Source organism: Malus domestica, chromosome 10 (genome assembly GCF_042453785.1).
Source record: "Malus domestica chromosome 10, GDT2T_hap1".
NCBI lineage: Eukaryota > Viridiplantae > Streptophyta > Magnoliopsida > Rosales > Rosaceae > Malus > Malus domestica.
Genome location: NC_091670.1, coordinates 29709119 through 29733767, shown reverse-complemented (window position 1 = coordinate 29733767; position 24649 = coordinate 29709119). Strand labels below are relative to the sequence as shown.

The window sequence follows — 24649 nt, the reverse complement described above, 5'->3', positions numbered from 1 at the left end:
ATTCCACGTTATAACATAGAAACCTTCTATCGGGTCAAGTTCAGGTCAAATGCTAATATATCATCACCGCTCCATATCTGACTCGAGTTTTCTAAAGAATCCCCAAACCAGCTCCATATCCGTTTACTCCTCCTAACCGCTCCAATCAGGGTTGGGCCTCCGCTAGAAACCAAACAAAAAGGGCTTTTTGCCATCCTACTCCTGTCCCTTTCAAAATTGAACTTTAACGAAAAACTTCCGGTATTATTGACTTTAACGAAAAACCATATTTTTACATTAAAAATTATATTTTTACATTAAAAAATCAATCATGATACTATTCATTTTACCTTTTATTTTGTCCTTATCGTTAAAACTCAAAGTTTTCAAACCCTTTTCATTACTTTTTTTTTTTTTTTTTTCAGAAAAAACATCAGTTTGTTAGAAATTATTAAGGCTGAAAGTGATAAACTTGTCCAATTCGGACAAGTGGACTCAGCCACAAGTTGATTTGATAAGGCTGGGTATAAGTTCAATCTCCTCTGTAACGTCAAGAATCACTTGCGTCTACAATCGGGCTGCTACCTCACTTTTTCTGGTCAGAAAAGAACTTTCATTTGTTCCAAAAAAAAAAATGAACTTTCATAAAAGCCCAAAGGCACAAACAATACTGCAAGGCAAAACCAGGCAGCAAAGGCCGAATGGAAAACACACTGGAAAGACGTACCCAACATGGGATAGTCGCCAGCAATCCTGACAGCAGAAAACATCATGCGTAACTTCCAAGGGTGGGCATGCAAGCAGCGTTTTAAAAATCTTCGTCTAACGTCGCTTAGTCCATTTATGCGGTTGGTCATCTTCTTAATTAATTTTTAGACATTTCAAAATTAAGAAATGATCCCTAGAAGTGCCTAAGCGCCTGCCTAGCCTGACTAGACATGTTTAGATTGGGACTCTCACTTAGTTAGAAAAAATATAATTTTCACTTTGCATTTTATTTTCCAATAAATTGTAAGAGACATGTTGAATACTTAGATGAATACTCATTATATGCTTGTTCTTCATGTTTTCAATATGTTCTAAGAGCATCTTTAAAGAAAATGTTAAAAGATCCATATCAGTAATAATTGTAAAAAATACAACTTTAGTGTTTCCAATTGAAATGTCAATACTTATGTGACATGACGTGGAATGGCAACAAAAGTGGTTGCTGTTAAATTTGACAACTTCAAACCATTTTTAATTGATTAATAAATGCTTATTATCATTTTTACTATTGTTTTTTGTTCTAAAATATTTATCACAATTATGAAAAGTAAATAATGTAATAAATAATAGTTCAATTTGACATATTGGATGGAGAATAGAACTTTAAGAAAAATCAAAGCGCCACATAAGCTTTCAAATTTAAATTTTATGTTCAAAATTTGACATCTTCTTTGGAGATGCTCCAATACTTTATAATCTACATGTCATTTTATTTTGTAATTTATGGATCTAATACAATTATGTATTTTTTAAATATACGTAGACATTTATTTATATGTTGTATAATAAATTTAATTAAAACTGAAAAAACTGCTTATACCCTGCCTATGCCCCTAGGCACTAGGCCTATGCCTATCACTCGACTAGTGCCTAGTATCATTAGAACCTTGCATGAGAGAGATCATTAGAACCTTGCATGAGAGAGATTTTCAATGTGTCCGAAATACGAACACATACGTGAAATGTCATTTTGTGAGTGGAAGGACACTTAAAAAAAAAAAAAAAAAAAAAAAAAACTTCCCTCCACTTGCGTAATAACATATGACGTACTGGCCTATATTCTGGGCACATTGAAAATCTCTCCTTGCTTATGAGAGGACAAACACAAGAGAAGTTCTTACTGTTAGGATACTGGCAAATTGCATATTAGGATGAAGACATATGTACAAGGTTGTTAGTAGTTAGGTACTTGTTAACAGATAAATAGCAGATTGTAAAGATAGAAAGACAGTTAATGAAATTGTATTGTTGTTCTCATGTTCTGTTACTATCTCTCTGTGCAATTGTGGAAGATGTAGAGTAGGATTCTAACAATTAGTATCAGAGCCAGGCGTTCATCCCCTCAATCATTCATGTTGTATGACACGGCAAGCATCGTGAAGAACCATGGAAACTAGGGTTTCAGATCTTGAATCCAAGATTGGTGAAGTGCAGGCCACACATGAAGAATTCAGATCAACCCAGAATTTAATTCTTCAACAGCTTCAAACCCACGGTTTGATCCTTCAGCAGCTTCAATCTTTTATGGTGCGCTGCAATGGTAGGTCGATAGGTGAATCTTCAGAAGCTACTCTCGGCGACAATCAATTCTGGGACCGAATGAATGTCAACTGCAATCGCAATGATGTTGGGCAGAATTTCAATCAGCAACCTCGACAACCACTTTTGAAGATGGAATTTCCAAGATTCATGGCATCTCCTATCTCTATTGTGAAATCGAATCAAGTCATTCTTAAGCTTCAATCTTTCCATGAGGAAAAGATTCAGGCCCGAGAGAAAGTGGATGAATTATTGTCTCAATACCGTCCAAAATACAAGCCCAAAAGTCCTCCTTGTCTGCGACCCATATTGAAGAAATTCAAGAAAGTTTGTGACTGCGGCAAACACCACGGCGATGATTCTGCGACGTTTCGTTCCAATCCCAAATTTCAAGACAGTTTTGGGGTTTTTCGGACAACTTTGGCACGGGAGAACGGAAATGTTTTCGATTTGTTCGTCAAGGAAGGTAAAAATTCGGTGGAAATTCCTCCATTTCTTGATTCTGGTTGGAAGAAAGACACTGCAAAAGATTTGGTTTCTGGGCTTCCTATTTCAGAATTGTTGGAGAAGAAAAATGAATTGCCTTCTTCTTAGCTTATTCTTGGAAATAAGGTTGGGTTCCAATTGATTGTTTCTGTTGGGACGATCAAAGGGCTACAATCTCTAAAGAATCTTGATCAGGAAGCTTTGACACAAATTAGTTTCATGGGTCTTGATCATTGCTTTACGTATGAGTCCAGTGGAAGCCACGTACTCCAATTGTTTGAAGAAATGTCACACTCATGCGGGTTTTGCAATGGCGATAGTTTTGTTCTTGTTATTTAATTTGGTTACCATAAAGGAATTTGTGACAAAGGTGGAGGTTTATCAAAAGACAAGATTTGGAAAGACCATTCAAGAATATTCAGGTACGAGACTAGTACAATCCTTATTTCTTCTTGTACAAATGAATCTGAAAATGCCACTGCATATGACAAAGATGGAACAGTTTGTCTCTCTAAATTCAACTCAATGGATTTTCTGGCAATTTGTGAGTTGCGTTTTGTTCTTAATGCGAAAAAAAAGAATTTTTTGGAAGAAGCCTTTTATTGTACTCGCTGAGAAAACTCGTCTTGCTCAACGTGTTTGATGAAATGCCAGACTCAAGCTGTCGTGTTGTTGTCAATTATGATATATTCTATTGCAAGGGTATTCGAGATAAAGGTGGAGGCTCAAAATTCAGGGAACCGCAATTGAGGTCAGTTGCATCTAAGTTGCTTCAGCATCTATTCGTAACTGGGCAAAGTATGGAACCAGATCCTGCTTTTTGTACTTCTGTCATGGAAGATTCAGAACTCCAATCTCCGTCATATTCTCCAAATCTGCACACCTTCGAGATGTCAACTTGCTCAGATTCGGATGATATGTGTAATTTGGGCAGTTTGCAACACTCAACTATACATCCTAACAAGTTGCTGGAAAGTAGAGCCATTTGGGGAAGAAACAGCAATGATGATGATATGTGTCAAATTGATGACAAAGACGATACTATGGGCGGCAAAGTACAGCTCAGTTCTTCTTTGATGCCTGACAACATCAAGGGCTTTAACCCAATGTGTGAACCCACTGATGATGAGTTGATGTGCAAGTTTGGTGGAAGTTTAGAAACCAAACCAAATGGAGTGGATCTGGGTCTGGATACCAATCCAATCACCAAACTGATTTTTTTGCCGGCAATTCTGGAACAATTGGGAAAGGAGAAAAAGATTTTTCATTTCCTTATGGAACATCACTTGCGGAGGGAAATAGTAGCATTATGAATTCTTGGAAAATGAGGATAAAAATTGCGCTTGATGCAGCCAAGGGAATAGAGTATCTTCACAATTATGCAATGCCAATGGGGGTTGTGGAATACGCAGGGCAGCGAATAGTGGTAGGGGGCTGTAAAGCATGTTGGATCAAAGGGTGGGGAAGCCAGACCCGAAGGAAGGCAAAGTTGTTGAGCTAGTGGCTTATACTGCTATTTCGGGAATTACAAACAAGTGTCCAAGTAAAAACAAGAGCAATGCAGACAACTTTGTGTTGTATACTATTGAGTCTATGAAAGGCAGTCTTGGTGTTACAATGGAGATAAAGGTTGAGGTCATTAAGGAAATTGCTAGGGTTGTTAGTGGATTAGGCACTAATTTCTATGTTTCAATTGATGGTCAAATTTGTGATCACCGGTCATTCCCTCATGCCAGTTATGATATGAATATTGTAGTGGCTGAAATGGAAAAATTCATGTAGGTAACAGCTTGTGAGTTGTGGTAGATTCCCTTGTTCTTCCTTTGGGAGAGTGTGATATAACCATAGGTGCCCAATGGTTGTGCACTTTTGAGCCGGTTTTTATGGGATTTCAAGAATATAGCCATGGTTTTGTTGGATGGGGAATAGAGTGGAACATCTTTTTGCTGATATGCACTTCTAGAAATTAATCAGTCAGAGATCTTTTGGGTTCATCTCAAGCTCAACTTGCCAAGGATGGGTAAGGAAAATTAATATAGTTGTTATCATGCTAATCAAATGGCAGCATTACTTTCAAATCAGTGCCATTGCCAGTTATCACAGATGCTGGGATTTTGCAAGATGTACCAGTTGCAATCTTGGACAAAAGAATGATCAAGAAAGTGTTGCAGCTACGGAATCCTTAGTTCAATGGCAAAACCACTCCAAGATGACGCTACATGGGAACTATACCATGAACATAAGCTTAAGTTTCCAGAAATTGTGAACCTTGAATACATTCTTGTGATTGTGTTGTTCCTGGTTTTATTGCTGGTTTTCAATTGTACTTAGTTCGAAATTGTAAATCTTACTTGTAAGATTGGTTTTAAGGGAGGGGTATTGTTAGGATACTGCCAGATGGCATATTAGGATGATGACATATGTACAAGGTTGTTCGTACCTAGGTACTTGTTAACAGATAAATAGCATATTGTAAAGATAGAAAGACAGTTAATGAAATTGTATTGTTGTTCTCATGTTCTGTTACTATCTCTCTGTGCAATTGTGGAAGATGTAGAGTAAGTTTCTAACACTTACCGGCAAGCTTAGTCAGGCAATTAGCGGTCCGATTTGCTTCACGGCAGATCCAAGACCAATTAGGGAGACCCTCCACACTCAACGACTTTGCAAGCACCAACTCATCCCGGATGACTCTTATCTCCGCCAACAGAGGAGAGAACATCATTTAAGCATCGAAAGATTATGGGATTCTACTCACATGAAGGAACTCCTTAGCTGCTCTATCTGCACTAATTGCCACCTCCAAAGTCCTAATGATATGAAAATAGGAGGAACTCTACAACTGCTCTATCTGCAGGGCCAGTCCTGATATTTTTGAGGTCCAGGACGATGCCAAAAAATATGCCTTAACTCCATATAAGAATTTTTTGTTTTTTTTGTTTTCACACATAAGATTTCGAAAAAAAATTACACTTAGAAAATGACTTCAAACTCAATATTTACAAACGCAGAAAAATCAATTTATTTTGTACTAAAAGAAGGGAACAAAAAAACCCTGACTTACAAATGGATAAATGATGAGTTTTGTTTCCCCTTTGTCTGAAATTTTGAATTTGCTTTTAATGGGCACACCACCCGTTTAATTGACCAGCCAAGTTGCATTATGACCGATGTGCAAAACCAATTCAGGTCGCTACTGTTTTCTGAAGCCAAATTCAACATTTGATTGCGAGCTAGCCAAAACTTCAATATCACTATCCATCCATCAAAAGAGCTTGTTTTTCCCTAGAAGGTCGTCTTAGGTTTTTATTAGCATAGAACATAGGAAAAAAATTACGTGATGATTAGGGTGTGGGTTTATTGATAAATTTTATTTTTATTGTTAATTTCATCTTATACTTTACGGTAGTTATGCAATATGCTAATAAAGACATTTCACATTCAAAGTCTTAGTTGGGTGTAGAAATAAATTTGGATGCTTTAGATTTTGGCCCTTACAATTCATGATTCCTAGATAAAAACTCATCTACATATAAACGTCTAATAAAAGCCCAAATTAAAAATCTGCAGCCACATCAAAACACTATTGACCTACTAATACAATTTATTTACACTCATGCCACTTTCCCAATTCCCTAAATTTATTCCAAATTAAAAGTTGACACACCCCATCCCGAAGGAGGGTATGCTGACCGTCACGTGAGAGTGACGTAACCATTTACACAGTTCGGAAGCTTACACAAAAATACAATTACTAAGATGAAACACCCGAGGGTGAGTTCTACATTTGTGAATTCTGTCAGAACACCGCTGGATTCCTCGTGGCCACCAAGGCTCTGCTATCTAGAACCTGGAGGGGCGCAAAACAAAATTGAGTGGGTCAGTAAAACAAAGTTTTTTTTTTCCCTTATCATCACTTTATGGCTTCGTCACTTTCCAGGTGGCGGCCAGCACAGCTCGATTCGGGGTCCTAATGGACATTCCGGATCGGGGTGTGTCAAAAGTTGTAGAAAAGGTGAAATAAAAAATATAAACTGTTATATTGCATTAATTGTATCCATATCATACCAAACATTGACCTTTTTGTGATATATATATATATTGCATTAATTGGGAAGTAAATTAATTTGTTCCAATTATTAAAAAAATTTATACTAAATCCGTATTATATATTTTGAATCAAATAACACTTCTCTAACTTGTAGGTAAATTATTTTTCATGTATTGTTACATATATTAGGCACATTTTATTGTTGTATAAATATAAGTATGACATAATATTTTTCAATATAATACATCAAATTATATTTCTTCTTGTTATGGGTAAATTATTCTCCATATATTAGTGAAAAAAAGATATTATATTACATGGTATAATTTTTTGTAGGTAAATTATTGGAAATTAATTTGTAGGTAGGTAAATTAATTTGTTTCAATTATATAAATATATATATACTACACCTAGATTATATATATATTTTTTTTATTTTTTTTTATTTTTTTTGAGAAAACCCAGATTATATATTTTGAATCAAATAACATTTTTGTATACATTGTAGGTAAATTATTTTTCATGCATTATTACATCTATTAGCCTATTAGGGACCTTTTTTTGGTAAAAATATATAAAGTAATATGTATATGATTGTTTGTAGGTAAAAGATAAAATCAAAAGCATGATCCAATTCCTAAGTTTATGCAATATTTTGTTGTTGATATACAATATTTTGCATAATTGGAAACGAACATTTCAAATAGTAGGTAGGTAAATTAATATGGTCGAATTATATAAATACACACACACACACACGCATATATATATATAGACACACACATTTTGAATCAAATAACATTTTTGAACATGGTAGGTAAATTACTTTTTTTATGTATTATTACATATATTAGGTTTTTTTTTTGTAATATATATATATATATATATATATATATATGAACTTATAATGCCAGATACATAGAATTAAGCCAACAATTCTCATATTTGATATTAATATGCAATGAATTTTTTAACATTAATGTCTTATTTTTCTTTTTGTAAAATCATTAACTCTCTCCTTACAATCTACATAGAATTAATTCTGCACATCAAATATGCAATAGGGGTATTTTGGGCATCTAACAAATGTAAAATGTGTAAAGTAATATGTAATTAATGAATTCACTTAGGTGGATCCTAGTCATTGGGGTTTTTTTGAGTAAAAAAATTATGTCGGGTTTTATATGGAAAAAAATGAATTTGAGGGATTAAAGTCATATTTTCAGAATAAATTATATGGTTCAATAAAATTTCCCATGAAATTTCTCATTTGGTTTTAATGGCCAGTCCAAGAGCCAAATAAAAACTGAACTTAAGCAGTGTAGCTAAATTAGGATTTGATAGGACTTTAATAGACCTTAAAATCAAGGTGTAGTCAATTAGGATTTGAAAAGATTTTGAAATCATGTTGTTGTCAAATTAGGATTTAAGAGGATTTTAAAAAGGGAATTGTTATTGGCACTCAAAAAATCTCATTCTACACTCCAAACTTTGTATATTTGGAAAGAAAAATACACTTGTAAAGAGTGTAGAATGTGATTTTTGAAGTGTCAATAACATTTTCCTTAAAAAAATACATCTAAATCTAGGGGTACTAGTCAATTAACATTTTAAAGAATACATATAAATCTAGGAGCAGTGAGAATGCAAAAGATTTGGTAGGATTTTAATAGGTGAGGCATTTTGATGAATTTGAAGGTGAATGGTATATATACCATATGCTATCAAGAATCCTACCTTCCAACCCCTTCATCTTCATCTATACCTTCCTTATCTTCGGAACATATATCATCGTCCTCTTTGATTACATCTTCTTCATCCTCATCCATCATGGATTTTTTTTTTTTTCAAATTCTAATCGCAAACAACTATTAGGTTTTGGCAAGTTCTAATCCTTAATTCTTAAATAAAATCCGTTTTCCACGATTAGTAAACTCACAAAACAAAATTCTAAATATAAAATTCTAGAGGCTATTAAAAAATTTTAAAATCTGTCACTTAAAAAAAATTTATTAAATCTAAAATTCAAATTAACTACATCCCTTAAAACCATCTCAAACGCTTAAATTAAAATTAAAATTTTTTTATACAAAAAATCTAGGATTTAATCCAAAATATTTTTTCAACTTCAACCTTTGTGGGTTAAATTATTAATTGATCTTGATTTTAATAGACGGGTCAAGACCACATGAAAATTGATTGATTGATTTAGAATAGTGGTTTTCACATTTATTTTTAGAGAGACTTTAGATGCGATCCCTAACTATAAATATTCTTTGACTGAAACTTTGTTAGTTTTCAATTTTTGATCGAAGTCCCTGAAATTAATGTGATAATTAATTCTATATATGTTACTATATTTTTTAAATTAAAATTTTAAATTTATAGTTGTTTATATTAATGAGATTTCAAATAAAAAACCATAATTTGAGGGATTAAAAATATTAAAATATAAATATACTATTATGTGTGTTTATATATATATAAACATGGGTACATTCATCAATGTTAACCAAAAAACTATTGTTCCAAATGTCACATCTCGGCCCGGGGCGGATCACTTCCCAGGCCCGCTCGACCACCGTAGCACGATATTGTCCGCTTTGGGCCCTGACTACGCTCTCACGGTTTTGTTTTTGGGAACTCACGAGCAACTTCCCAGAAATGTCGTTCACAAAAGTAGGATTCACCCTCGGGTGTTATATCTTAGTAATTATCTTTAAAGCTTCCGAACTGTGTAAATGGTTACGTCACTCTCACGTGACGGCTAGCATGTCTTCCTTCGGGATGGGGTGTATCACCAAAACATCGGTACATTCTTCAAAATCACAACAACAAAAAAAGATATTAGGCTTAATAACATTAGTAAATTTCTTTGTTTAAACTTGACATGGATACATTCTCAAATCAAAGAAAAAAGAATGTACCCATATAAGTTTAAAAATAGATTAGAAAAAAATTGACTATATTTTATATTAAAAAAATGGTACATTTTACATATAACAAATTGGTATATTTAAGAATGAGTACATTTTAAGATTAAAACTTTGAAAAATTACATGAATGGGTACATATAATTAGCATGGGTACATTTAGCAAAAAAATGAATACAAATAAGTAAAAAAAATATGGGTACAAATACAAATAAAACTTTTTAAATATGGGCACAAAAAAAAAATTAATATATGCGTACAGATTAAAATTGAAAAGAAAATTGGTACAAATTAAAAATGGGTTGCAAATTAAAAATGGGTACAAACTAAAAATAAAAATATATGATAAAAAATTATCCATAAATATAAATATACTAATTGTAACATAACACTAAATGAATATATTTAGAAATAAAAAATATTTTATTGTTGAAATAATTAATGATGTTATTAATATCTAATGACCTTAATAAAAAATTAAAAAAAAAATTTTAATTAATAAAGAAACAAAAAGAGATATGAGAATCTAATTTCTCCTTATTTTTATTTCTTGCACTTTTTTTTTTTTAATCCATTCGATGTCAGAAATTAAGAAGAGCGTAACAGTTAAAAAATGGGAACTTTAACGAAAAGCTCCAGGTACTATTTACTTTAACGAAAAACCACATTTTTACACTAAAAGTCAATCCTGATACTATTCATTTTACCTTTTATTTTATATTATCATTAAAACTCAAAGTTTTAAACCATTTTCATTAGTTTTCTTTAAAAAAATAAGTGTGTGGTGGAGCCACCCTTGATTTATTCAGATTTCAGCGCCACCGACAGCACGCGTAGATCTCTCTCCCTCCCCCTCCCTCTCTCTAGAAGCAAGAGCAGTACAGGAATCATGGGTTCTCTGCCACCTTCTTCCGCAGACTTCATCAATCCGCATTCCCCTCCCAAAACCAAAACCACCACCACAACCCAATTCTCCTCCTCCGCCGCCTCCCCCTTCTGCATGGACGAAACTACCCTCCTAAACCTGTTCAAATCCCAACAGAGCCACCTCAACTTCTTCTTCCAGCACCTGGACCTGCCCCGCACACTGGCTTTCACCCAAACCCTCCTTCTACAATCCTCCGTCGGCGCCACTATATTTTTCTCAGGTGTCGGCAAGTCCGGCTTCGTCGCCCACAAGATCTCCCAGACTCTTGTCTCCCTCGGCATCCGCTCAGGCTTCCTCTCCCCTCTCGACGCCCTCCACGGCGACATCGGCGCACTCTCCAAAACCGACATTTTGGTCCTCTTCAGCAAGTCCGGCACCACCGAGGAGCTCCTCCGCCTCGTCCCCTGCGCCAAGGCCAAAGGCGCCTTCCTCATCTCCGTCACCTCCGTTGACGGCAATGCCCTCGCCTCCGTCTGCGACATGAACGTGCATTTGCCCTTGCAGCGAGAGCTCTGCCCCTTTGATTTGGCTCCGGTCACCTCCACTGCCATCCAAATGGTTTTCGGCGACACCGTCGCGATCGCGCTCATGGGCGCCAAAAATCTCACCAAGGAACAATACGCCGCCAATCACCCCGCCGGCAGGATCGGCAAATCCCTCATCTTCAAGGTTCGATCTTGCTTAGCTCCAATTTCAATCATCTTCAATCCAATTCTAGGGTTTTTCTTTTCTCCTAATTTTCTAAAATTGCAGGTGAATGATGTGATGAAAAAGGAAGACGAGCTTCCGGTCTGCAAGGAAGGGGACCTGATAATGGAGCAGCTGGTGAAGCTGACGAGCAAAGGATGTGGTTGCCTGCTTGTGATCGACGCCGAGCACCGCCTGATCGGCACGTTCACCGACGGAGATCTGCGGCGGACTCTCAAGGCCAGTGGGGAAGCTATCTTCAAGCTCACGGTTGGTGAAATGTGCAACAGACATCCCAGAACAATAGGTCCCGACGCTATGGCGGTCGAGGCCATGCAGAAGATGGAAGCGCCGCCGTCGCCGGTTCAGTTCTTGCCGGTCATCAATGACCAGAATCAAGTGATTGGGATCGTCACTCTGCATGGATTAGTTTCAGCTGGCCTCTGAAAGATGTGATCTTTTATATTTTTGATATTTTTGATATTTTTATGTCACGTTGTAATTCATTATTACGCATTAATTAATAATTCTTTGTATACCACATTTGTACTACGATTTAATGTGACGATTATCGGTTCTTCTCTAGAAATGACGCCCGTTCTTGGTTGCAAAGCAGATTGTTAATATGGTATCGATAAACTGTATCATAGTCAATAACGTATTAACAGAAAAAACGCACCAACATGTTATCAATACAAAATACAATTTCAGCAGCATTGCATAACTAACCATCGCTGTCATCACTAATAAGAATTGGACTCTGAGGACAAGGCTGTCTTGGGGTTTGACTCTTGGAAGCCAAATGGCTCGAAGAAGATGCCTTATAATTGTCGGCCGGACGACCACCCTTGGGAAGCTTTTGAGGAACATTGCTTTTCACCGGAGGGGATCGAACATTTTGTCTTCCGCGCAGAAGAATGTTAAGATCTGGTATTACATCGTCAGAGTCTGAGGAGCTTGTTTCACTTGTACTTGCAGATGACACATCGGATGTCCCCTCCATCATGTCTATCGCCTCTTTCGGCAGAAGAGAAGCATTATTCGTTGTCCCCTCTGCAGCCACTTTCGGCGTAAGAGTAGCATTGCTTCCTGTTGTGTTTGTGCCGATGGCAGGTCCTACTATATTCTCCTTTGTTTTCAGTTCATTGAAGATTGTTGATCGGAGGAGTGCATGAGCCTTCACCTTATCCATGATGCTAGAGACTGAACTCTTCCCGTTCCCAGTGGCTGTCGCAGAGTCGGGGGATCCTGTTGGGTAATCATTTGAATTTGATTTGTTTGAGGTTGTAGATCGCAGAATCCGTGCCTTCACTTCTTCCCTAATTCGAGAAATGGACTCTTTCTGTTTATTGGCGTCAGAGGCACCCTCCACATGCCCCGGTGAATTTTGACTGTTCTTGGGAATATGCAGCGTCAGTCCAAGATCATCTTTGCCCCATTTGTAGACTGCGTCGAACTTTCCTTCCAAAGCTTCAACAAGTAGCTGTAAATCACAGATCTCGTGACGGTAGAGGAAAATCTTGTCACTCCAAGCACAAGAACAGAGCTGCTTTGCGTGTAGCAGACATGAATATCTGTCTTCACAACAAGAACAAACTACTGCAGAAAAATGCAGATCACAGAGACAAATGCTGCATTCCCTTTTGCTTGTAACATTAAAATTTGATTTCATCCTCTCTGATTTTGCAGAGTTGAAGAGATATTTCCTTCTACTGCCTTCAGACTTGAGGCGCGACTACAGATAAAACAAAATCAGGTCATCGAATCAGGTTTGGAGACGCATAACCTGTCTCACTAGGTGTAAAATATAAACCAGAGAAAGAAAAGGAAAGATAGAAGACCTAAAAATACAATCCCTTTAATCAAAAAGCAAAACTGACATATGATTGTATAGTGTCAGTTTGATAATGTTCAAAATCATGTAGGATATGTAGGATACGTACAGGATCAGCAGTTGACTATAATATGATGCGATAGAATCTGAGGAATTACCTTGAATGCATGTGTTAAGATCCCATCCTTTCCATGGACATCTTTCCAGAATATATTATCCGCAGCGTTCTTCCTGAACAGTGAATCCCATTGTGCCCTCACAGCCTCTCTAGCTGCTCCGAGCAGCAGCTTATCATGTGATATAGATGTTCTCCTCCCCTGTTCACAGTAAAGTTCAACGGCATCCTGTCCATGAGGCAACCAGTCCAAGGGAGCAACACATGCTGTCTCGGAAAAATTAAAACCAGAATCAAATCCTGAATGATAAGCCCTTGGAAGGACAAGAACAAACTCCCCAGGAGACTGAATGCAACGGAAGACTGGTACACCCTGTGATTTCAATGCAGACGGGGATATTTGTTTAACCTGTACCAAAAATTACATGACATGAAAGGTCTCTACATACTAATAGAAGACAACAGAGAAGTTAACATCTCTTGTAAAATACCGGATACTTTGAATGTTGAACTTTGACAAAAATGGGAGGGGGGAATCATAATCCTAGTAGCTCACCAGCATATGATGCAATTCAGGGTGTTCTAGTTTGCATGAATCTGGAAATGAACTCCTCATGGCTGCCTCAAAATTAACGTAGTATTTACCAGGGACACCATACCAAATTTTAGGAGCACCCAGATGCAAGTAAGACAGTGAGTATAAGCGGTGCTCTTCAACTTTCTGTTTAAAAATTCATAGATTATATAACTAAAAACAACACAAGACAACCACATACGTTATCTATAAAGTTCCAAAAGAATACTTTATCCTACTTTTTTAAAAAAATATAACATTTTCAGCAACAGATGCAAAATGAGAGCCCTGGAAATTATCAAATCTTACCCAATGAAAAGATGAAAAGCACATTCCTACACGAGTCCGAGGCGCCAAAATATGGCAAGTGTCATGGCTTTCAAAAGAAAGAAGAGAACTGGGCAATCTGGGTAGATTATTTAGGTTCCAACCTGAAGCTAAATATTCAGGGTAATCTGACTTTTCCAAAGGATTGGAATCACTGGATACTGTTGGAAATCCGCTTCCAAGAGCTTTAGTCTCCAAATTATCACCACAAAGCACCTTCAAAGTACACCAAGATGACAATTAACAGCAAGCTTCCACAATAGAAAAGCAGAAGGTAACAAAATGATCGTCCCAATTTCTGAACGCACCTCAATTTCTTCAGTTGGGTTTTCAGCTATACGTTTATATTCAGCGTCAATATTCTCCAGCGATGGCACCCACTTCTCTTGACCACCAGCGACTTCACTTTTGCGGAAATACTGACGCTTGAAATCAGCAGCATAACTCCTAAAATTCTCAAGAGTGAATTCTTGTCCAGGTTCTGTTTCAAAACCTTTGATATAAGAATGTTCAGTTTCACCTGGACTTGAGGTAGATCCACAGTCCAATCCCACTGTCAAGATTCTTCTCCTCTTCCTTTTTGGGCTTTCATTTAAGCCAACCATTTTACTAGGTGAATACTGATTTCGTATCCCATCAATTCGCTGAATATGGGTAGAAAATGTAGAACTTTTCCACATTTTTTTTCCTTCAATAAGACACGGAGGTTTCCAGGAAGGAGGAGGAATAATACGACAGATACCATATTGCTCTGCTCTTGCACGTATCTTTGCAACATACTTAAGAGTGTCTTTAAATTCCTGCCGGACAAAATCAAACTCCTTTAGAAATTCAAGGATTGAAATTTTATAAGCAAAAAATTGAGCATTAAAATTTTAAAACAAAGGATTCAGCGAAGATGTCAGTCCCGAAACAAATTCAAATGTCGTAAAAGTCAGAAAAAGGATCACCTCTTCTGTAGGGTAGAAAAGAGGTGCTTCTTCAAGGACATCTGTTCTTGCATCTTCAGGACGCCACCTTCCAGTCACCTATTTCAAGAATTTACAAACATTATGTGACAGAGCGAACTGGACACAGTAATGATTTTTGAAAATCAAAGGCGAATGCAAATGTTGAAACTAGTACCCAATAACTATACAATTCAAAGGGAAGAGAATCAACTTAGTGAATGAAAATCAACCTTCAGGCAACCACTGCAATCTGGACATCCGTGAGTAACACCTTTCGGAAGGCAATGTTTTGTAGCGGGTTCCTGAAAATGAAAATGTATGTAACTTCAGGAAATGATTAGAATAAAGCCATAGTGAAATTGTCGTACAGTAGCTCTCAACATTTTTCCTTTTGACAATTGATAAGAACACAATACATGCACCAGCAGGGGATTGAGCACTGAATCTCACCCTTCACCACAATTCCTAAACGGAAAGGAGGTTATAAGGCTCAAAGACCTCGATATTTTCAAGTACATATTTTAGAACATTGATTACCCCTTTAAAAATGTTAGCCATAAACTTAAACCTACTCAACAGTATAAGAACAAATACTACGAAGGTACGTACAACTTCTCCACTTTAGATAATATTCCGTTTCTCTAAGCACTAAAATCTCGTCCTTTTTTTATTCCAAAAAAAAAGTCTCAGTATCATCATATAAAGCATATAAATACTCTATTCTGTAGTTAAGATGGCGATGAACCATGTAACCTGGAGTTATTACTCTCTACACATATATACAAGCTCCTAATCAGCATACATAACCAAGTTAAGATTCAAGTGTGAGGCAGTAATATGCTTTAACTGCAGCAAATAAATATTCACACACACACACACACACACACACAAAGGAGGAAGAGAGGAATAAACCGTATTAAACTGTTCACAGTCAGACTCCTCTGAGTTGAGATCACTTTGGTCGAAAAGTATCCATGGCCTCTGTCTTTTCAACTTATCCATGTCAGTCAGGTCAGACGTGGTATCCATCTGGACTGGCTCTTCACTAGAAGCATCAACAAAGGCATTCTTGGTTTCTTCAACAGTGTTTACTCTCTTCAGCACGAAGGATGTACGACACACAAAACCAGGCGGAACTGAATTATGTGCCATATTCTCACAATGTAGAAAGGTCGTTGTTGCATTCTACAACCAACGGTACCGCAAAGAAAAGTGAAAAATGAAAAAATACTTGAAACAAAATCACACACTAATGAAAATGATTGATGAATATATATATTCACTATCTAAAACAGCGTATTGAGAAAACATCGAAGTGGTAACCATTGTTCTACAGTTCACACAAGCTGCTCATGTTCTATTCCAAAGGATAACTAACTAACAAGAACATATTATCTCAAGATATCCAACAACACAACCACAAAAACCGAAAACCGGCATTGATCTAATCATACAAATAAGGAGATTGGGGATTACAATTACAACCTGTGATTATATCATCTCTTTTTTTATTTCCAGTGATACTTTCGTTTTCACTAGCATTTTTTTTTATTTTATATTAGAATTAAAAAGTAGTAATTTAATTGGTACAATTGAATGTTATCTAGCTCAGTAATATACACAAGTGCGGCGGGAAAATTTAAAAAATATACAAATAGAGCGAAAAAAAGTGAATAAAAACTGAACAGATAATAGAACAAAAAATGTAATTAGACTGAAAAATCAAACAATTCAGAATCATCAATCCCATCCATCCATGTGCACAAATCTTCCCTACCCATGAACCACTCAGCAAAAATATAAATTGGGTTTATCCCAATTTGATAAAAATAAAAAACCCAGAAGTTTAAAGAATCACTTAGCACCACCGAGCAGTTCTTCATCAGTATCATCACAAAATACACCAAAAAAGGAAGAAAAATAAAACAAGAAAAAAAAAACTCCTACTTTTTGCAGGGAGAAATTAATGCTTACCCAGAAGCTGAAATTGGCGGGATTTGTTCGTCCTTCAGTTGAAATCCAGGGTTTTTTATGGCTGGGCAAATGAAATCGAAAGGAAAACGTGCTCGAGTCCGAATGGCTGTCGGATCTTGAATTGGATCACACAATGCGGGTTCTTGTAGCTCCACGATGGGCTTTTCATCATTTTAGTACACCAGGTTTAACTCTTCGGTGGCCCAAATAAAGACTGATGGGCCTCTGTGCAGTTTGTTCACTTTTTTTTTTCTTTCTTTTCTTTATGAATTCTTTTAACAAATCAATATTCCAAGAGGACGGACGTATACCTAAGGCCGTATGGGTAACTCTTAATTCAACCGTCACTTAGTATTACGGTCACGGTCTAATGATATTCTTCTTTACGTGTAAGTGAGAGATCTTAGATTTGATTCTCGCCAAACGCTAATTCAAACAAAAGTATTATGGCTAACCCATTGTGAAGTTGAGCCAACTCCCTCACCCCAGTGTAGATAATATTGAATGTATTTATAAAACCCTCTTAGTCCAACCTAAATTTTAACATAGCCGGGGTGTATGAGAGTCTTGTAATTGTCGAGTTTTCTAATAGGCTAGTACGTAATGTAAATTCAGCTCAACCGATTTTGAAGTCATGGGTCTTTCCTAAACTACTGTAATCTCCATATAGGGAATTCGTATTAATATACGTGCAAGAGGACGGACACTGTCTTACCAACTAGCCTCACTAATATATATATATATATATATATATGATTTTATAAATTTTGATACAACCTTCTTTGACATTATTTACTAGGGTTAGTCGTACATGAGAGTGCGTAGAATTTATTCTTGATCGTTGATGGATGTGAGTCTTATCATAATGCGCAAGTGACGTGTAATCATATCAACCGTCTTAACATTATATGAAGGGATAAACAAGGTGTTCTATCATGTATAATTATTTGTTGTTGTACGTGTAATGTTGAAAATATGTATGTTAATCTGAATTCTCTTGAGGGTTTAACAAACATGGACACATTCATTACATGGTAGTCATACGATTAACCCCCCTTGTCATATCGGGCATTAGGATTTTTTTGTCATTTGCAATGCATCTTCAATCTGGTTTTCTTCTTTCTATATATTTACGTGCAAGCAGATTAATTAATTCATCATTATTATTAATAATACTGTATACATATAATTGAATAATGTCTATGTAATTTGACTAAAATGAGCACTAACCACCAAGGAAAAAGCAATACCAAATTAGAAGAAACAATAGTTTACACTTTATTTTTATTACATGCATGATTTCTAAGTATATATAAATTTTTAAATAAAACGTATTCTTCATTGTCCTACCAGGCTACACTCATGATTGTCCTGTCAAAATCAATAGAACAAAGAAGGAAACTGGTTTAAGTTTTCGAACAATAATTATAAACAGACAATACAGCTATGGTCCATGGTGCCAGAAATTAAGAATAATGTACTGCTGCATACAGCAAACTTAAACTGTCGACTGATGAAGATATATGGTTTCAGGATCACGTGTTATAAGAGAATGTTGAGAATGTAAATTCTATGTCGGGAAATTAAAGGATCTAATTTGCATGTTCATAAAAGTTTAGCTACTTCTCATAGTATCAATTAATTTTATGGTGTGGAACCTCAATTTTCTTTAAAAAATAGAAGGATAGATCTTGCCAAAGTCTATGACAGATCAAAATGGAACTTCATTATCACTTGTTTGAAGGATATATTGGAAGTATAAATGTGTCTGACACTAAATTATTGATGATATTTTATACAAATGCCTGCAGGACTGTATACAAGAGGAAAAGAAAGAAAAAAACCCTAGACACAAAGACTAAGCACGCATAAACCTTTTTCCAATCAAGCCATATATATATATATATACCACAAACATAAATATATGTCACAAATCAACAAATTGGGTATCTGTCTAATATGAGGTTTGGAATATGTCTGTTTCTTCATTTAGAGCAAAACCATGCTGTTCTCATCCACCTCAAATCTCATCTCGTCCAAATTTGGAGCCACCCCATTGTCGAAGCTGCCGTCTTCTAAATTCATGTCCCATAGAAACCCATACTCGCAGTCGTTTTTCGCGTTTAATTCGGGGATGGAAGAGTTGGTGTATTTTTCCTGATGAGAAAGCTGCAGGAGATTCAGGAAAGAGTTGCTTTGGTTGTGGTTGTACACACAAGGCATTGTTTGGCCATGAGTTGGAGGAGATGGAACTAAATTTAAAGGAACAGTGCATGGTGTGGTCTCCAACATAAAATCATGGGGGCTGAGTTTAGTGCTGTTCTCTGGTCCCTTGCCTTTGTGGAAAACTCTGCACAAAACCCAGTCTTCCTGTGAAACAAAAGAACAAAATAGTGAGCTTAATTTGCAAAAATGCAGTTAAAACATGTAAAAACATTATTAAAAATATACATATGTTTAATGAAATATATAGAATGCTACAATATATTGTTGCGATTTGAATGATTATAGCTCAGTTTCATTAATTAGTTTATGTAGAAGTGATATAATTTGGGTTGATTGATGCATCATATTAACATGCAACATGGTGTATCAGATGCACGCACGAAATAAATATCGTATACCGTGTGAATGTTACTATGATGAGTTATAGATACATGATACATCAACTCATACTTTCCCACCAAATTTTGGACTGTTTCAAAATTTTCCATGGATGATGCTGATGCCTGAACCCCATACTGTCCTTCCGGTTTCCTGTGATTGATGATCTCTCACTCAAAGACAGTTCACTGGAGTGAATGTTGCATTGGTGTACCAATAAACGATGGGTCTGTTCTGACGTGCAGATTTGAATTTCACGTGACTGAATATTAAACTTTATATCTTAAGGTGAAGAATATTTGTGGCGTGTGCATGCAAGATATAATACACACACACACACATATATATTAGTTATTATATGGAAATTTAGATAATATATGAACAGTACTAGGAATGAAATTACCTTAGGAGGCATATGTGGCGTCTCCAGCCGGAACTCATGCATAATCCAACCAGTTTTGATTCCATTAGGAGCTCTATTCCGATAGAACACCAAAGTCTTTCTCATCCCTACGATCTCCCCAGTTCCTGGCTCCATCACCATCCGATCTTTCCCCGTGGCTTTCCAGTATCCAGATGTTGTCGCCCGATTGGTCCGGAACCCCGTCGCATACTTACGGTCACGGAAGCTGAAGAAGTACCACTCATTGGCATTCAGCTTTGCCACCTCTACAGTAACCAAAATAGAATTACAAAAGTTTCACTATCACCATTATCATTAATCTTATATCATTTGCTATATATATATATATATGCATGCAATACTAATTAGCTAATTAGGAATTTTCGTATGTAGCATTTTCAATATTCTTGTCATTGAAATTAACTTCTGGCCAAACAAAAAGTACTTACAAAAGTCCCCTATCAAAGAATTGTAGGGTCTGAAAATTGGTCAAAAGTAAGAAAAGTGACATTTGTTATGTAACATTGCTTCATTTTATCTTTTTTTTTTCACTTAAAAGATCAAAAAACTTAAAGTTTTGAGTCACCAAATGTGTTGGCAAGTCAAGATCATCTTCAGACGATCGAGTTATGTCTAAGGAAACTAAGCTGAGACTAAGAGATGAGTGATAGGTAAGGACCATATATATCCATTAGGGTTCAAAGGCACAAATCACTCTGATTATCTGAACATGGAAAATTTGATGATATTCTTGATGAATAGTTGTGTGTTGAAGTGATGCATGCCTTGAAAAAAAAAAAAAGACTTGGGAAGTACGATAATGCACGCGTCACATTTTCACTAAAGACAAAACCATGAGTAACCATTTAGTTTATTTAAAAGAAATAAAATAAAATTTAAAGTAAGCTATAGTTTATCTTTAAATTTCTGGCTCTGAGGTTAGAGAAATTTCTACCTATTTTTGGTTATATATTTAGTTGTGTATCTCTCTCTTATATTACGGACGGATGGACTGAAAAGATATACAAAGGCTATAAATTAAGCAGATTTGCTCCTAAGAATAACCTAAAGTTTCTATTTATTCCTTCTTATCTGATGGTTGCCTAAGAAGATAAAGAAAACTAATTACTATTCAAGGTATCTCACAATTAATACATAGTTTAGAAGACCCTGTCAGATCAGGCCAAGGAAATTAACTATATGACAATTGGGACATATGGGTGGTAGGTAGATGATTCCTATTTGAAATAACAAGGATAAGGATAATTATAATTAGTAGCTATTAATGATACACTAAGCACAGAAGATCGATCACATCTAGCTTGCTAGGCATGAAAACATCTGGCCCGTTTATAAACAAAGCAAAGGTCCCACTTCAAATGGACGGTTTCGATATGTATGGGCAACTGGGGACGATTGTTGCACATGACAGCAGGCATCAAATGATCGAATTATAGCCACACGATTTGCATGAAAACAGCTGTGTGTGTGTGCGCGAGAGAGAGAGAGAGAGAGACAGAAAGAGAGAGAGAGGATATACGGAATACTTACGTATATGAAAACTATATCTGCTATTTTTATAATAAAAACTTGTATTATAGTAAACCAAGGGATGAAACAAGCATGCATAGTGCTTACTGTTTGTGGCAAATCGAAGAGATGTGAAATAACGTATTAGTAATTAATTAATTATTCTCTTGGTTGAAAAGGTAGGAATCCCTATGACATCTGGTATGGCTAGAGATTCCATACATATTTCAGGAGTCATTCTTCCTCAAAAGTTTGCATCTACCCAGCCATGGCCTGACTGACACACACACACACACACATATACATAATATTTTTAATTCATACATAATATTTGTAAAAGTATAGACATGTAAATACCTTAATTGTGAACTCTAGTTTAGTCTCAATATTGATGAGATGTAATGGTATGATGTTATTAACTTTTTTTTGGGTCAAAGTAGGATTTCATTACTCAAAAAACATAATGACTTACATAAAACCGAAGCGGCATCTGCAAAACCTTATCCGAGTAAAATCACATGGTATATGCTTAAGTTTGAAGATGAAAATATTATGGATTCAAGTCTCCTATATTTTTTTTTTTGGCAATTATGTATAATTAGCAATGAATTGAAGGCCATGTGATGGGAAAAAAGTTGGCTATACATATGTATGTAGAATGAAATCAATAAAAAGAACTGAAGGAAATAAAAATATAGAAAGAAAGAAAATTCCATTTTCTCTTTTCTCACTGATCTTTTTCGAAAGTCAGTCATCAACTTTCTCTCTGATCTTTTTCGAAATTCATCATGTCATCCACCATGACACAAAAACACCACAACTTAAACAAATCTTTGTGATTTCCGACCCGGAAAAGAAAACAAATCTTTGTCTTGGAATAAAAGATTAATTTCATCGATCTTTTAAATGGTCAATGTTATTTTTCCGAAAAGTACTAAAAAACCATGACAATCCTCATCAACTTGAATCTTGATGGGCGAAAAGATAAAGAAGGAGAAGTGAAAAGATTCAAGAAATGAAGAAGAAAAAACCAAGGAGATTAGTAAAGTGATTACATATAGAAATAGTAATTAATCAAAGTAATACGTACGTACCAGGAAGCTGCCATGGCTCGCAGGTATGCAAGTCAATTTCAACCAAAGTACCCTTCAAAGCTTCTTCATTCGTGATCTTTTTGTACAAATAATGGCAGACCAGCTCCTCATCGCTGGGGTAAAACCGAAACCCAGGAGGCAGTGTAGCTCCAATGTCTCTCAGCCCCATATTAATTAAAATTAATCCTGTTTAACTAATAAGGAGAGAGCTCAAATCTGTGGATAAAGGATAATTTGGGTTGTAGCTAGCAACAGAAAAGAAGCACTAGTTCTTCTCTGAACTATTGAAGTATACTTGGATCCTTGGAAGAAAAATTTAGGTTATGTGTGGTGGGAAGATGGAATTTAAAAGAGGCTTTTGATTCCCTTGTTGGAAATATTTAATTTATAGAGGGCCAAAGGTTGGCTAAATATTTAATTATATGGTTAATAAGGATGATAATGTCTCTGTTGCCTGTTAGAATTTCTTAATACATTACCCTCCTAAATAGCAAAGGTCATGCTTTTGTAACTAGTTAGTTATAGTAAGAAGTTTCAAGAAAAACCAAAGTTACAAGAAATCTTGTTGTGGGGGGTCAAGGTTACTATAGCAATATGCCACATATATGGACAAAGAGCCAACCAATTTCATATGAAACCCTCCAAAATCCCCCTTTTTATTTATATTATAAAATGGGGTTAATTAACTTTGTAATTAACTTTTTAGTTATAACATAAAACAGAACATTGTAATTAACTTTTTACCGCGAGTCTGATAATTTTCGTTATAACATAAAACAGAGGTTTACCGCGAGCCTGATAATTTTCGTTAGAGATGTGGTTTATAATATGTAATGAGTATGTGATTTTCTCGATTTGAAAATGTTAAATTTGGAATAATTGAGTAATTTGGGATAGTTGAGTAATTCATTTTGTAGGAAATTCAAGCTCTTCTAAGTCTTGATCAGTTCAAGAGCATTTCATTATTGCATGCCTCCTTAGTAACAATCATATAATGAAGCTTTTCTGCATTGTCTTATGCTAGTGACGTTTGTGGACAATATGCCTTACTATGATTGAAATATCATTAACTATTAATAATCTTATTTTGAAACAAGTGTTTGATCATAATCACGGTAACTAATATTATTAAATTGGTCCGGCCATGCAACTAGGATTTGTACCTAATTATGATACGAAAATAACGTGACATATAATTCTTGATCAAATCAGCTAAACCCCAATCGAATTACCGAAGGCACGTGAACAATTTCATTCATAAGGGATCGAAAATTGACATATCAAGAGAAAATATGATTAATTAACTACTGGAACAAATTTAAATTGAATAATATCGTACTACATGAATCATGAACTCAGAAGAGTTTCATCTGTTCAATTTTCTATCACAGAACAATATTTTTGGATGCGTGTGATTGTAGGGTCACAAGATTGTCCTTGATGTGGGACCCACCAAATGATCTATGATGGACATAGGCAGTGACGAAGCAAGAATTTTACAATAATGGGTCATGATTCGACCAAACAAAAAAATTCATTGTACCATTTCGTCGAGTATTTGGTGGAGAGACTTATCAAAATCTACCAACATTCGCCAAAAGCTTGTGATGACATCTATGGTTAGATGTTGTGTTCTTTTATCTGCATCTACCAAGGTGTGTCCAGGCTAACAGACTGTCAAGACCTGCCTGCCAAGACTTTTTTAGCTAACCATTACGTACATCGAGCATGCGGTACCCACCATTGGGTTGCACACAAGAAGAAAAAGAAGGAAGACACAGGAAAGAAAGAAGAAAATTGGAGAAAGAAGAAGCAATAATAGGTTGAAATTCAACGTGGTTAACTCTCTCCTTAATTGGAGCCAAAGATAAAT

At 35.7% G+C, this 24649-nt stretch overlaps 3 protein-coding genes across 3 annotated transcripts; 1 reads left to right on the top strand and 2 right to left on the bottom strand.

Annotated features, from left to right (window-relative positions):
• Positions 1–10548: 10548 nt before the first annotated feature.
• Positions 10549–11983, top strand: LOC103445619 (probable arabinose 5-phosphate isomerase). The gene is made up of 2 exons (XM_008384633.4): positions 10549–11353; positions 11438–11983. The coding sequence occupies exons 1-2, from the start codon at positions 10646–10648 to the stop codon at positions 11816–11818; spliced, it is 1089 nt and encodes a 362-aa protein (XP_008382855.1). The 5' UTR covers positions 10549–10645; the 3' UTR covers positions 11819–11983.
• Positions 11970–17266, bottom strand: LOC103445620 (putative lysine-specific demethylase JMJ16). Its single transcript, XM_008384634.4, has 9 exons — positions 17146–17266; positions 16084–16356; positions 15402–15473; positions 15172–15249; positions 14530–15021; positions 14204–14437; positions 13877–14041; positions 13364–13729; positions 11970–13106 (listed from the first exon to the last, which is right to left on the bottom strand). Exons 2-9 carry the CDS (start codon positions 16321–16323, stop codon positions 12096–12098), a joined length of 2658 nt encoding a protein of 885 aa, XP_008382856.1. The 5' UTR covers positions 16324–16356; positions 17146–17266; the 3' UTR covers positions 11970–12095.
• A 1629-nt stretch (positions 17267–18895) lies between these two features.
• On the bottom strand, positions 18896–23214 carry LOC103445618 (protein CUP-SHAPED COTYLEDON 3). Its single transcript, XM_008384632.4, has 3 exons — positions 22777–23214; positions 20153–20418; positions 18896–19515 (listed from the first exon to the last, which is right to left on the bottom strand). Exons 1-3 carry the CDS (start codon positions 22943–22945, stop codon positions 19135–19137), a joined length of 816 nt encoding a protein of 271 aa, XP_008382854.3. The 5' UTR covers positions 22946–23214; the 3' UTR covers positions 18896–19134.
• Between the last annotated feature and the right edge of the window lie 1435 nt (positions 23215–24649).

What these genes read in the sequence shown, in the direction of transcription:
- LOC103445619 (XM_008384633.4), top strand. Translation starts at nt 10,646, where the DNA reads ATGGGTTCTCTGCCACCTTCTTCCGCAGACTTCATCAATCCGCATTCC. An exon ending in GCAAATCCCTCATCTTCAAG is followed by an intron (nt 11,354 to 11,437) that starts GTTCGATCTTGC and finishes CTAAAATTGCAG; the next exon opens with GTGAATGATGTGATGAAAAA.
- LOC103445620 (XM_008384634.4), bottom strand. Translation starts at nt 16,323, where the DNA reads ATGGCACATAATTCAGTTCCGCCTGGTTTTGTGTGTCGTACATCCTTC. An exon ending in ACCCAACTGAAGAAATTGAG is followed by an intron (nt 14,438 to 14,529) that starts GTGCGTTCAGAA and finishes TGTACTTTGAAG; the next exon opens with GTGCTTTGTGGTGATAATTT. An exon ending in GCTTTTCATCTTTTCATTGG is followed by an intron (nt 14,042 to 14,203) that starts GTAAGATTTGAT and finishes ATTTTTAAACAG; the next exon opens with AAAGTTGAAGAGCACCGCTT.
- LOC103445618 (XM_008384632.4), bottom strand. Translation starts at nt 22,945, where the DNA reads ATGGGGCTGAGAGACATTGGAGCTACACTGCCTCCTGGGTTTCGGTTT. An exon ending in CGAGCCATGGCAGCTTCCTG is followed by an intron (nt 20,419 to 22,776) that starts GTACGTACGTAT and finishes TGGTTACTGTAG; the next exon opens with AGGTGGCAAAGCTGAATGCC. An exon ending in CGCCACATATGCCTCCTAAG is followed by an intron (nt 19,516 to 20,152) that starts GTAATTTCATTC and finishes TTTGTTTCACAG; the next exon opens with GAAGACTGGGTTTTGTGCAG.